Source organism: Leptopilina heterotoma, unplaced genomic scaffold (assembly GCF_015476425.1).
Source record: "Leptopilina heterotoma isolate Lh14 unplaced genomic scaffold, ASM1547642v1 Lhet_26, whole genome shotgun sequence".
Classification (NCBI taxonomy): Eukaryota; Metazoa; Arthropoda; class Insecta; order Hymenoptera; family Figitidae; genus Leptopilina; species Leptopilina heterotoma.
The window spans coordinates 2,198,131-2,212,653 of NW_025110969.1; the positions used below are offsets into that span (position 1 = coordinate 2,198,131).

General features: G+C 21.7%; 1 protein-coding gene across 3 annotated transcripts in view; it reads right to left on the reverse strand.

The window, feature by feature from the left end:
- Positions 1-14,523, reverse strand: part of LOC122503345 — a 109,880-nt gene that overhangs the window by 49,761 nt on the left and 45,596 nt on the right. For all 3 annotated transcript variants that reach the window (XM_043613847.1, XM_043613848.1, XM_043613849.1), the window contains one exon: positions 6,410-6,583. In XM_043613847.1, coding sequence (XP_043469782.1) covers positions 6,410-6,583 — 174 coding nt within the window. The remainder of the gene's footprint in view (positions 1-6,409; positions 6,584-14,523) is intronic.

Below are 14,523 nucleotides of genomic sequence, written 5' to 3' on the forward strand. Positions count from 1 at the left end.
TCGTGACAGTAAAAGTTGTGTAACATTTTATACTCTCAAAATATATTAAGTCACTATTTTGTATGACAATTAAACAATGTTTCTCTTGAATATAAAAATAAAAATAATACCAGAAATCACAGTGATTTTTTCATATGATATAAATAAAGGGATTTACCTAATAATTTTCAATGCCACAAAAATTTAATTTTGTTTTTCCCTAATTTTCAGACAAAATTTTGTCGCTTTCCCTGACCCTAAAGAATATTCTGATTCACTAAATAAAATAAATATTTAATCATTATTATTTTTCCATGGGAACTAAGATTTTTAAAATTTCTAATTCTAATAATTAAAAGTGACAGAGTGATAAAATCATTATTTTATATTATAAGAATATCGTTATTGCAACTTCTTCAAAATTATATCCATCATTTCAATTCAATTACCTATTATTTTCTTTTTTTTCTTTTTTTAAACAATTATTTTTAATAATTTTTGACGGGTTTCTTTGAGAATTTTTAAATTCATTTGAAAATGAAAACTAGAAATAATTTCAAAAAATTTCGATTAAGCTTTTTTAAAAAAAATTAGTTCCATAAAATTTTTAATTAAAAGCATAAAAAATTCAAATTTTCAAAGATTTTGATTTGAAACATTTACAAAATTCAATTATTTCTAGAAACTGTAATTATTAGTAACTTTTCTAAAATTCAATTATTATCAAAAATTTTAATTGAAATTCATTTTTAAATAAATTTTTATTAGAAAATTCTACGAGAATTCAATTATTTAAATACAAACATAGATAATAATTTATTGAATAATTAAATGTTTCTTAATATTGAATTCTTATACATAATTTTATCCAGAAATTTTTAAATAATTGAATTTTTTTGAGGAATCCTAATAAAATTTTTAAGAATAATTACATTTTTCGAGGAATTTGAGTTTTATTGTTTATAAAAATAATTGAATTATTGCAAAGAAATTTATAAAAAAAATTTGTAAATAATTGAATTTCTGTGAAATTTTAATTATTTTATAAAAATAATTAAATGTTTGCGTAGAAATTTATTTAAATTTTTTGTAAATAATTGAAATCTTTTGGAAAGTTTTATTAAAATAGTAGATATTTAAAATCATGGAATTGAGGAAATTTTTTGAAAATAATTGAATTATGTAAAAAAATTGAATTATGGAGAAGAATATTTTATAATTTATAAAGATAATTGAAATTTTGAAGCGAGTTTTTAAAAATTTGTCAACATATTTGAATTTCTGCGATGAATTATATTATACTTTTGAAAATAATTGCATTTTGTAATTAATTTTATTAAAATTCCTAAACATAATTCAATTTCGACGAAGAATTATTTATTATTTATTGTACTTTTAAAAATAATTTAATTATTGAGAAGAAATTTATAAATAATTGAATCCCCTGTAAACCATTATATTATTTATGAAAATAATTGAATTGAGGAAAATTTTTGAAAATAATTGGAATTTTTCAGGGAATTTTGTTAAAATTGTTGAAAATAATTGAATTAGAAAGAAGAATTTATATATTTATTAGGTATTTATTTATTGTTAATTCGATAAAAATTGTATTAAAAATAATTGAAATTCTGCAATGAGTTTTATTATTTATGAAAATAATTGAATTATTGCGAATATTTTTATAAAAAAGTATCAAACAATTGAATTTCTTCGAAAAAATTTATGCAAATTCTATTTTGAATAATTGAATTCCAGGGAAATTTTCCTTATTTTTGAGAAAATAATTGAATATTTACGTAGAACTTTGTCAAAATTGTTTTTAAATAATTGAATTCTTTTGGGAAATACTACTAAAATGATAAATATACAAATTATTGAAACAAGAAATTTTTTTGAAAATAATTGAAATTTTGCAATGAATTTTAATAAAATTTTTGAAAATATGTAATTGAATTTGATTATCTTTTAAAAATAATTGAATTCTTCTGATGAATATTGTTATTTATGAAAATAATTGACTTCCTCCGAATAATTTTATTATTTATGTAAATAATTAAATCCCTAAAATGACTTTTAAAATTTACGAAAATAATTAAATTACTGCAAAGAATTTAATGCCAAATTTTAAAACATTTTGCTTTTTTGAAATAATTTATGCAATTTCTAATTTCAACAATTGAATTCCTGTGAAATTTTTATTTTTTTGGAAAAATAATTGAAAGTTCGAGTAGAATATTATCAAAATTTTTGTTTAATAATTGAATTCTTTCGGGAAATTTTATTAAAATAGTAGAATATTGAAAATCATTGAATTAAGAAATTTTTTTGAAAATAATTAAATTTCTGAGAAGAATTTTATTAATTTTGAAAATAATTGAATTTTTCAGATGAATATTGTTATCTATGAAAATAATTGAATTTTACAATGAATTTTATAAAAATTTCTGAATATAATTGAATTTTGGAGAAGAATTTTGCTATTTTTAAAGATAATTAAAATGCTGACGAATATTTTGTTTTAATTTTTGAAAATAATTTATTTTCTGGAAAAAATTTAAATATTTTTTAAGATAGTTGAATTTTTTCAAAGAATTATGTTAAAATTTTTTAAAATTAAAACTAATTTCAAGAGAATTGAAATTAAAATTTTTCAAAAAAAATTATCCTGACCTGTGGCAACTCTGATAAAAGGGATTTTTATTTTTTAAAAAGGGGATTTAGTTTAACAGCCTTAATTTTGCAACGGTTTTATTATTGATATTTTTATTATTATTATTATTAAAGCAGAAATAGTAATAAATATAATAAAAAGCAGCAATAAAGATAATAATAGTAATAAAAAATAATAAAAGTAATAATAGTAATAATAGTAAACCAGATAATTAATCAAAAGCTGAGGTGATAAATGCAATAAACCAGTTGAACTCAGATTTTTGTTTTAAACAGAATTAATTACCATTTATAATTAAATATAGTGTGTATATTATAATTAACAATTTATTAATTAATTAAGTGACAGAAATGTAATTATAACTTAGTTATAACGGAGAATATATATTCTCAATAAATAATAATTTTTTTTTCCCGCCTGAATATTAAAAGAAAAAAAACAAAAACTACAATTTGACAATAATTTAGACACTAATCGTTATTAGTGTCTTAATTATTAATGATATGTCTCTTAAAGCAAATAGTTAGCGAAGTTAATAACATTTTCAATGAAGTTATTGAGAATATAAAAAACTGTGTTAATGATTCAATAACACGGAAAAAATCGATAAAAATTAACGAAGTGTGTCTAAAGAGTTACGAATTGTGGCTAATGAACTATAAGAGGTGTTCATGAGTCTCTTCAAAGGAATTGTCAGTTCCGCTCCCAAAAGCATGTAATTCATATTTTTTTCAAAAATATACACTTGCTTTTCATAATTTTATTATTATTCAATTAAAACAATAATTTTTTTATAGTTCACAAAAAAAATGGTAAAAGTTTCTTAAATATATTGTAATAAATAAACAGATAAAGATTGTCGGTTTCTTTATAAATTCGATTGGGATTTATGTAAATTTTTCAAATAACAAATTTCATTATACGTGAGTTCTCTTATCAAAAAATCTGAATTTTGCAAAAAAAAAAGAAATTTCAACTTCTCTCATTGCGCCGATTACAATATAAGAAAAGTTTCGTACAGACATGTGAGATTTATTTTCTGTGCTATGTTCCAAGAGTCGTCTTTCCGTTCTCACGGACTTTAAAGACCTTGGAGAATTTTTTTTTCCTTTTAATTTATAATAGTTGCTGGTCTTAAATTCTCGATATTAAAAATACAATTCTGATAAGATTAGAATTTAGAAGTGAGAATTTTGTCGCAAAAAAAGCAATTCCCCCCACAATGGTAATAATTGCTAATAAATTATTATATTACTATCAGGTTTACTGCATTTTAAAATTATTAAAATTTTATGCTCATTTTGTTTATTTAGGCCTCAAATTGGCTGGAAAGAGCAAAAAAAGTTGATTTGGTCGATTTAAAATTTTAAAGTACAGAATTATCGAAAAAGTCTTTATATTCAGAGTTGGCATAAAAATTTCATTTAACTTATCCCTGATTTTCAGAAAATTATGTAACTACTTTTCATATTCAGATAATAACTTCAATTTTTAATTTTTGTGAATTTCAATTTTCAAATGAATTAGTTTTCATATTTTTCATATTTTTCTTTAAAAACAGGCGATTATATTCAAAAGCTGTAAAAATATTCTTTAAAATATAAAATTTATTTTAATAAAATTTGACGAAATTTCCAGTTGTTTGAAAATTCTTTCTTTAAATTATAAATTCAATTAAATATAATTTTAAATTCTATTAGGTATTAAAATATTATTAAAATAATAGACAAATTATTTTTGGGAATTTAATTACTTTCAAAAAATTCTTGACTACAATTTTTTAAAAATCTAATTTTCTCAGAACTTCTAAATTAAATTATTCAAAACTTAAACAATTTTTGTTAAACAAATATTTAAACATTTAAGTACCTAATTATTATTTGTTTTTTCACAGAAGTTTAAATTTAAACAAAAAATTTGATTTTCAACCTTCTGCAAAATTCAATTATTTCTAAAAATCCAATTATTTTTCTAACATTTCTAATTGAAATTATTTAAAATTTTAATAATCTTTTTAAAATAAGAATGAAATATTAGGTTCTCAATTTTCATAACAATTTAAATTTTCAAAAATTTTTTTATGTAATACCTTCATAAATTTAATAAATCTAATTATATCTAAAAATTGCTATTGTAACTACTCAAAAATTTAGTATTTTCTAAACTTTGTAAAAAAATTCGTCTCTAAATCAAATGTTTTTGTTAAATTTAAGAAAGTTCTTAGAGAGTTTAACTATTCAAAAAAAGTTCACTTAAAAATCGTCTAAAATTCATTTGTTATTAATTAAATTTTACGAAATTTTGATTATTAGAAAGTTTTTCAATTAAATAGTTATATACAAAAGTTCCACTAATTTTGTAAAGAATTTGAATTTAAATTTTTAAAAAAAATAAGGTTCTTCAGAATTTTTAATTAAAATGATTCAAAATTAAAATTTTCAATAATTTCAATTTTTAAACCTTGAGAAATTAAACTATTTCTAAAAATTACTACTACAATTTTTTCAAAATTCAATTATTTTCTTGAATTTTTAACTAAAATTCTTCTCTAAATTAATTATTTTAAACAATTTCTTCGAGAATTCAGTTATTTAATTATAAAAATATAATTTTTAATAAAAATTGCAACTGTAAATTTTCAAGGTTATTTAAAAAGTTTTTAAGAAAAAGTGATAAAGAAATTCAAGAACAATATTTAAGTTTTCTAAAGGACAACAAAAATTATAATTTTTATAAAATTTCTAATGTGTTTTTAATACTTTTTGTCCGCTAAACACGATTTCGGAAGCTCAAAATTGCCTGACACACCAGGATTTTGAAAAAAGTGTGGATTATGGAGAAAAAATATTAAAAACCCCAAAAAATAATTTTTTTTCGACTTTATCCCCACTTTTCTCAAAATCCTGACGTGCTAGGCAATTTTGAAATCCAGGATCGGGTTCAGCGGATCAAAATACATTGGAAACCACTCCCATATCAAAAATTTAAAAAAAAATTTTTTTTGGTTGTTTACCCCCACTTTTTTCAAAATTTTATATTATTTTTTCGTCATGTTCATATGGGTTTTGAAGTGTACCTTTCAAGCTTTAATTGCAAACCTCATGAAAGTCTCTATCACGTCTATAGTTAAAGAGAACAAATATCTTGAAAAACCCCAAAAACGCGTTTTTTTGGGGGTCTTTACCCCCACTTACTCAATTTGTCACTTTTGCGAAAAGTCATTTTTGCAAATGGTCATTTTTACGAAATGACAATTCGCAACAGTGACATTTCGTAAAAATGACAATTCGTAAAAATGAATTTTCGCAAAAGTGACAATTCGTAAAAATGACAATTCGCAACAGTGACATTTCGTAAAAATCACAATTCGAAAAAATGACACTTCGCATAAATGACATTTCGGAACAAAAACGATTCGCATAAATGACAATTCGTAAAAATGACAATTCGTAAAAATGATATTTCGCAAAAGTGGCAATTCGTAAAAATGTCGATTCGCAAAAGTGACATTTCGTTAAAATAAGAGTTCGGATAAATGCAATTCGGTAAAATGACAGTTCAGTCAAATGACATTTGGGGAATAATCATGCGCCTCTTAGTTGCAATATATGGAAGAAAAATCGGAAAAGTTAAATCTTGTTTTAAAAGTAGAAAAAAGAGGAAAATTGTGTTACTTAATATCCGAGGCCTGTATATTAATTCATACAAAAGAAATTAGAAAAAAGTAAATTAATGTATTTTGAAAAATGTATTTACCTTATGATTTCGAGGCTGTCTCGATAAATTACTACGACCGTTGATGAGAATGTTGTCATTTAAGAAGGACACATCACAAGGAGATGGTGGACCTCCAGAAATTTCCCAATCGGATTCATCAGTTGTCGAAGCATCCAAAGTGGCATCTAATACTATAATTCCTCCCTCAGTAACCTTGAAAGAAACAAATTTTTCATTAATTTTTAAACCCAAAAAGTAGGTTTTAATAAAAATTAAATACTTCGTCTTTATGAGGAAGCAAAATTTTGACTAAAACTACAAATTTTAACCGAAAATAATTTTAACTATTTTTATTTTACATTTTTCACTATGAAGCTAAAAGTGTCACCCCACTTAATTTTGGAGATTAAATTTCGAAGCTAAATATTTTTTCTCTTTAAAACCAACAAAATTAAAAAAAAAATGAAGTAGGTCCTGATAAGTTACAGCTTCATAGAAAAATATTTAACTTTAAAATTTATTTACCAAAATTAAGCGGGTGCTAAGTTTCAGCTTCATTTTTCAATTACATGTTAAATCGTTTTTTGCTTTCCGAACAATTTTCATTTTATTACCGAAAAATAATCTTTTCGGGTTAAATGATACATGGACATCAAGTTATCATTCAAGATTATTTTTCGGTTCTAAAATGAATCATCAAATTCGATCACTAGGCACAATTTGAAAAAAAAAACTAAAAAAATGTTTTTTGATTGATACAGAAAAAAAGTGTGATTCCTTTGAAAATTCTTCTCGAGAGTGTTTTGTTAATTCCAAAGAGAAATTTTATGAACTCAACACCGAGCGCTTTGGCTATGTATATAGTACATAAAGTATTTTATACACAGACAACGTTCCCAACTACAGTTATTATAAAGACCTACATATTCATTAAATTTCAATGATCAGATCTCAAGACTTTTCCTCAAGGTCGTCGTCGAAAGAATTCGCGCACATATAATAATACGACATCGAGCTTTCTTCAACAACGTAAATAGAAATAGCAATAATGTTTCTGAGACTGACTATCATCGCTTAAAACATGTATAAAGTACTTGATTTATCATCATGTACATTGTGCACTCAATGAATGCCTACACTTCTACATATATGCATTTGTAAAAAAAGAAAAGTAAATACGACGAATTTATAAGCGAGTAAATTTCTTTGTTCTGTTTATGATCAACCAAATGGTAGATTAACTATTTTTTAATGCAATAAAAGTAGACAATTAAAAAACAAATGAAAAATTCGTATTTGGTGCTTTATACCAAAATTAATTTTTTTTAAACAAGACATAAAATTGTTGTAATAAAATTCTGCTAGTGCTTTGAAGAAGAAATAAATAAATTTCGTTGAGAATTTTATGGATATAACTTTAAAGAGCTGTATTAAAAATCATGATTTAAAAAAAAATCAAATTTTTTTTATTTAAATCAAAATTTATCTGCAGCTTGGATTTTTAGTAATGATAATAAAAAATTAATTTTATAATAGAAGCTATAAAAAACAGGGTTGCCACAAAAGTTTAATTTTGTTTTTCCCTGAATCTAAAGAATATTCTGATTCACTCTAAAAATTATTAGATACTAAAGAAAAAGGATCTATTACATTTATTTACGAGTTTCATTAATTGTATAATTATTCGAAAACATCAATAACTTTCTTTTTAAATAAAAATATTCAATCATCATTATTTTTCTATAGAAATTAAAATTTTCAGAAATTTAAAATTCAAACCTTTTTTAAATTGAACAACTTATAAGAATATTATTGTAAAACTTTTCAAAATTCAATTATTTCTAAAAATTTATGCTACAATGCTTTTAATAGTTAATTATAATCTACAATTTTTACTTAAAATTCATTTTTAAATAAATTTTCATTAGAAAATTCTACGAGAATTCAATTATATACCTAAATACAAAAATAAATCATATATTAAATAATTGAATGTTTCTTGAATTATTGAATTCTCCTAAAGAAATTATATTTTAAAAAATTGAAATTCTGCGATGAGTTTCATTATTTATGAAAATATAATTGAATTCCTTAAAAGAATTTTATTAATTAGGAAAATAATTAAATACCTTTAAAAAATTTTATTATTTATGAAAATAATTGAATTTTATTGGACAGAAATTTATAGAAAAAATTGTAAATAATTGAATTCCTCGAAAATTTTTATCAATTTATGAAAATAATTAAATGTTTGTGTAAAATTTTATTAAATTTTTTTTAAATAATTGAAGTCTTTTGGAAAATTTTATTAAAATATTAGATATTAAAAATCATTGAATTAAGGGAAATTTTTCAAAATAATTGAAATTTTGCCAAAAATTTTATTAAAATTTTGAGAAATAATTGAATTATGGAGAACAATTTGATTATTTATAAAAATAATTGATATTTTGGCGAGAATTTGTTTAAATTTTTTAACATAATTGAATTTCTGCGAAAAATTTTATTACTTTTGAAAATAATTGAAATTCTACGATGAGTTTTATTACTTATAACTGAATATTTCGTAAAATTAAATTCGGATAAAGAATTTAATTAACAAATTTTCAAATAATTGAATTCTTTTGACGAATTTTAATAAAATTTTCAAGAATAATTACATTTTTCGAGGAATTCGGTTAAAATTGTATTAAAAATAATTGAAATTCTGCAGTAAGTTTTATTATTTATGAAAATAATTGAATTCCTAAAAAGAATTTTATTATTTAGAAAAATAATTGAATCCCTGTTAAAAAATTTATTATCTATAAAAATAATTGCATTATTGTGCTGACATTTATAAAAAAAAATTGTAAATAATTGAATTTCTGTGAAAATTTAATTATTTATCAAAATAAATTAAATTTAGTCAAAAATTTGATTAATTTTTGAAAATAATTGAATTTCGGAGAAATTTATTATTTATAAAGATAATTGAAATTTTGATGAGAAATTAAAAAAAGTTTTGAACATAATTTAATTTCTGCGAAGAATTTTATTATTTTTTGAAAATAATTGAATTTTTGCAATTATTCGCAACTTCACCAAAATTTAATTTTTTTTGTGTTTGCAAATAAAATACTTCTATACTATACATCCATTATTTTTAATAATTATTTGAAGACCTATTAAAAAATGTAACTAATTTCAAAAAAAGTTGAATTATTAAAATTTTTCAAAAATCTAAGTTCTTTAAAATTTCTAATTTAATTCATTCAAAATTGAAATTTTATAAAATTATTAATGAAAATCTTTTAAAGTTCATCTATTCATGAAAATTATAAGAGCAACTCTTTTAAAATTTAATGAATTTTGGAAATATTTAAGTAAAATTATTCATTAAATAAATATTTTCTAAGTAATAATTTTACTATATAGTTGTTCAAGAATTAAGTTATTTAAAATGAAATTATTGTCAGAAATATAGAAAAAAAATCGAAGGTTTTGTTATGTTGTCTTAATAATTGAAAAAAGAATGAGAATATGATACTTTTGGAATGTAGCAGAAAGATACTATTATAGTGTTATATATTTAGATACTTTATTTTAAAAGTAACTACTAAAGCATTTTATAAGTTACTGCCGAGGCATTTTAAAAGTTAGTACCGCAGCATTTTAGAAGTTGATACCAAAACATCTTAAATTAAGATGTTTCTTTTTGCACTGTAATGGAGTTTTAGTTTTTAGAATACATTTTCCAGAAATTCTGAGGACATTCTTATGGAACACTCTTAAGAAATTTAAAGAACAGTTACATTTTCAAAGCATACAAATTTAATACTTCAAAAGGATCTTCCACCGAACAATGTTTTCTTTCCCGTGTGGAAAAATATTGTGGCAGTCTAGAGTCCAATGATTTCCCGATTAGCAATCATCAAGTCCGTCTAATTCTAGACGGTCCATCAAGTCCCGAATCAGTGACTTAACAGATGGGCTTATTAGAAAAAATCTAAGTCAAATATGTCCGTCTAATACGGTATTATTAAGACCGTCTAGATTTGGTCTATGATGTTATATGCGCATGCGTCGATGTATGCCCAGCTGTTAAGTAACATGGCGCCTAATGGCGTCGCGTCGTTTGGCGTCATTAGATCAGTCAGCGTATGGTACATTTTCTTTGTGAATTTTAGAATTCGTTGTGGTTTCTGTTTTATGTGAATGTTGAATTTTATGTGCTATGTTGTTGCTGTTTTCTGTATAATTTAATTTTAAATGTGCACTGAAAAAATAGATTTTGATGTGTATCTATGTGTTTTGATTAGTCGGCTGAAGCTAGCAGTCGTACTCAGCATCAATGTTTAGGCGTCATCTACAAATATGCCTCTCCTTCAAATTTTGTAATACTTAATGATTTAAAAAACCATCGAGTATTGTTATTTGTGAATCAATATCCACTAAATAGCAAATTTAGTAAGTTTTTATTTATTAATTTCATTAATTAGTGGTTGACGCCTAAAGATTGGTGCTAAGTACGACTGCTAGTTTCATCCGGCTGTTTTGATTAGCAGTAAATTTTATTTTACAAAAAGACTACTATCTCCAATGCCAAAGATTGGGAGGGACACAAAGCCTTACGCTTAAAGAAAGTTGAAGTGAAAAATACAGAAAGTTAAAATATTTTTTTATACTTTTTATGTAAAAAAAAGTCATTAAAATTATTTCAAATATAATTAAGTCTTATCATTCTAAGAATAGTTGTCGTAACATATAAAGGGAAATTTGGAATAGACGTATATTAGAATTTACTAGCACTGCTGATCAGACCAGAAACGCTGGTCTATTCTAGACGATAGCGTGGAAGTTTCGTTTCAGTTCTGAACAGCCGCTCGACAAGACCGTCTGCCCTGGGTCTAGAAAGACGTTAGACAGTCTATTAAGCGCTTGGTCAGCGCCCTAAAATTTTTCCACACGGGTTATTTTAAGAAAATATTATCTTATCAAACAAACCCAGAAGCATTTTTTTAATACATCTTATAATTTAGCTCCTCTATTTTTCAAATTTAGAAAAGATTTATAAATTTTTTGCCATTTTTTTACAATATAAATTTTTATATAGTTCATTGAACTATATATAAAAATTTGTAGGCACCTATTGTAAAAAAATGGCAAAAAATTTATAAATCTTTTCCAACTTTGAAAAATCAACGATCATTCATATCTCAAAAATATTTTACTGAAAATTTTAAGTTTAAAAAAAGGAATTTTCCATCTTCTTTTTATTCGAAAAAAAATTTATCAATATGTTACTGACTTGAAAACGAATTGTAGTGCTTTCGAAAGATAAGAATTTTTTTAAACTATAACAGAAATTATGTAACGACTTACATGTGACGATGATATCTATATTCATAGATAAATAATTCCATACGAAATTGAAAATTGACATTTTTCTGAGAAATAAATTTCTATTTAATTGTAAGAGCAAACATTTTTCTAATAATAAAAAATTGGAATTGTTTTTCTCTTATAGAAAGAATGAAATAAAACAATACATTTTGCTCCATTGCAGTGTAAACCAGACCAATATAATGAAACTAATCTAATACGAACAAGAAAGAATGGAAATAAACTTTGCTTTTGATTGAGAAATAATATTACAGCAATATTTTTATTATTACCGTTTCCTAACATAACAATAGAAAAGATTGTATACGTAGCTTACCTACTAATAAGCAGTTTACTTATCATATCTAAACGAAGGATAAAAATGGTTTAATAAATAAAATTTTTATTGGATAAGAGGAACTTGGTTCTGTATCTAAATAGTAATTCGAGTAGTAATTATCGGTTACAGTAATAACAAGTAAAATTTAATACGATTTCAGGCTTTGCACTCATCTACTAAAACCTACTATTACCACTTTTTTTAAGTTATGTTACTATTTGAGTATTTTTTAGATTTCAGCCACTGAAAGCTACTATTTCTGTATTTTTTACAATTTCCACTACTTTAAATTCGCTAATACTAGAAATGAAAAAAAATATTTTCAAAAATTATAATCAAATTCTTTAAAACGATTCAATTATTTTCCAAAAATATTCGAAATTCAATTATTTTCAATATCGAGTATTTTCATAAAAACTCGCAAAAGAATTCAATTATTTTTTTAAAAAATTGATAAAATTCATTCAAAATTCAATTATTTTCATAAATAATAAAATTTTCACAAGAATTCAATTTATTAATTTAGAATAGCATTTTCAAAAAATTTTTGAAAAATCAATTATTTAACAAAATTTTTATACAATTCTTCACAATAATTCAATTACTTTGACTAACAATGTTCTTCATGCAAATTCAATTATTTTCATAAATAATAAAATTTTTTTTTAGGAATTCAATTATTTTCATAAATAATGAAACTCATCAAAAGAATTTCAATTATTTTAAATACAATTGTTTTTAATTGATTTAAAATATTAAATCAATTAATCGAATAATTCAATTATTTTCACAAGTAAAAAGTTTTCCACAAAAATTCAATTATTTAAAATAAAATTTTCATAATATATTATTTATTACATTTCGAAAAAATTAATTATTTAAAACAATGTTTATATAATTCTTATGAAGAATTCAATTATTTTCAAAAATAACAAAATTTTTCACAGAAATTCAATTCTTTTTAAAACATTTTAATACAATTTTTCGCATTAATTCAATTATTTTCATAAATAATAAAATTCATCGCAGGATTTCAATTATGTTTAATACAATTTTGCAGAAATTGGCTTGAAAGATGTAATTATTCTTAAAAATTTAATTTCAATTCCTCGAAAAAATCAATTATTTAAAAAAATAACTGTTTTTACTTTCTTTAGATTTCAGCCAATAAAAGCTCCTATTTATATTTCTTTTAGAATTTCCACTACTTTTAATTTGCAAATACTGGAAATCAAAAAATTATTCTCAAAAATTATAATGAAATTATATTTTTCTTCAATTTTTTATTTCAATAAAATTATTTTCAAAAAATATTAAAAAATTTCCATTTTCTTCATGGAAACTCAATTATTTAAAAAAATGTTTGATATAAAATTCAAAGCAAGAATTCAATTATTTTCGTATTAAACAATAAAACTCATCGAAGAATTTCAATTATTTTTTGTAATTTTTTTTAATTAATTAATAGAAAGATTCAATTATTTTCAAAAATAACAAATTTTTTCACAGAAATCCAATTCTTTTTAAAACATTTTAATACAATTTTTCGCATATAAGTAATTGAATTATTTTCATAAATAATCAAATTCTCCTCATGAAAATTTCGGTTTTTGAAAATAATTGAATTTACGAGAAGAATATTATTATTTATAAAGATAATTGAATTGAATTAATTCATTGAATTGAGGAAAATTTTTGGAAATAATTGAAATTTTGCCGAGAATTTTATTAAAATTTTTGAAAACAATTGGAATTTTGCCAAGAATTTTAATAAAATTTTTGAAAATAATTGAATTTTAGAGAAGAATTTTATTATTTATAAAGATAATTGAATTGAATCATTGATTTAAGGAGAATTTTTGAAAATAATTGTCGAGAAAATTTTATTATTTATAAAGATAATTGAATTTATTGAATAATGATTCAAGAATGATTTAAGAAAAAAATAAAATAATAAAATAATAATAATAATAAAATAATGATTTAAGAAGAATTTTTTAAAATAATTTTGGAGAAAATTTTATTTTTTATAAAGATAATTGAAACTTGGATAAGAATTTTTTTCAATTCTTTTTAAACATTTTAATAACATTTTTCGCAATAATTTAATTATTATCATAAATAATTAAATTCTTTTCAGGAATTTTATTATTTTTGAAAATTTGAATGAAATTCTTAGCAAAAATTCAATTATTTTCATTAATAATAAAGTTCATCACAGGATTTCAATTATTTTTAATACAATTTTACAGGAATTGATCAAAAAATGTAATTATTCTTAAAAATTTAATTTTAATTCCTCGAAAAAATCAATTATTTAAAAATATGTTTTTTTTAAATTGTTTGGAAGAATTCAATTATTTACAAAAATATTAAAATTTTTCACAGGAATTCAATTATTTTCAAATATTTCAATAAAATTTTGCTCAAAAAAGATCAATTTTTTTAA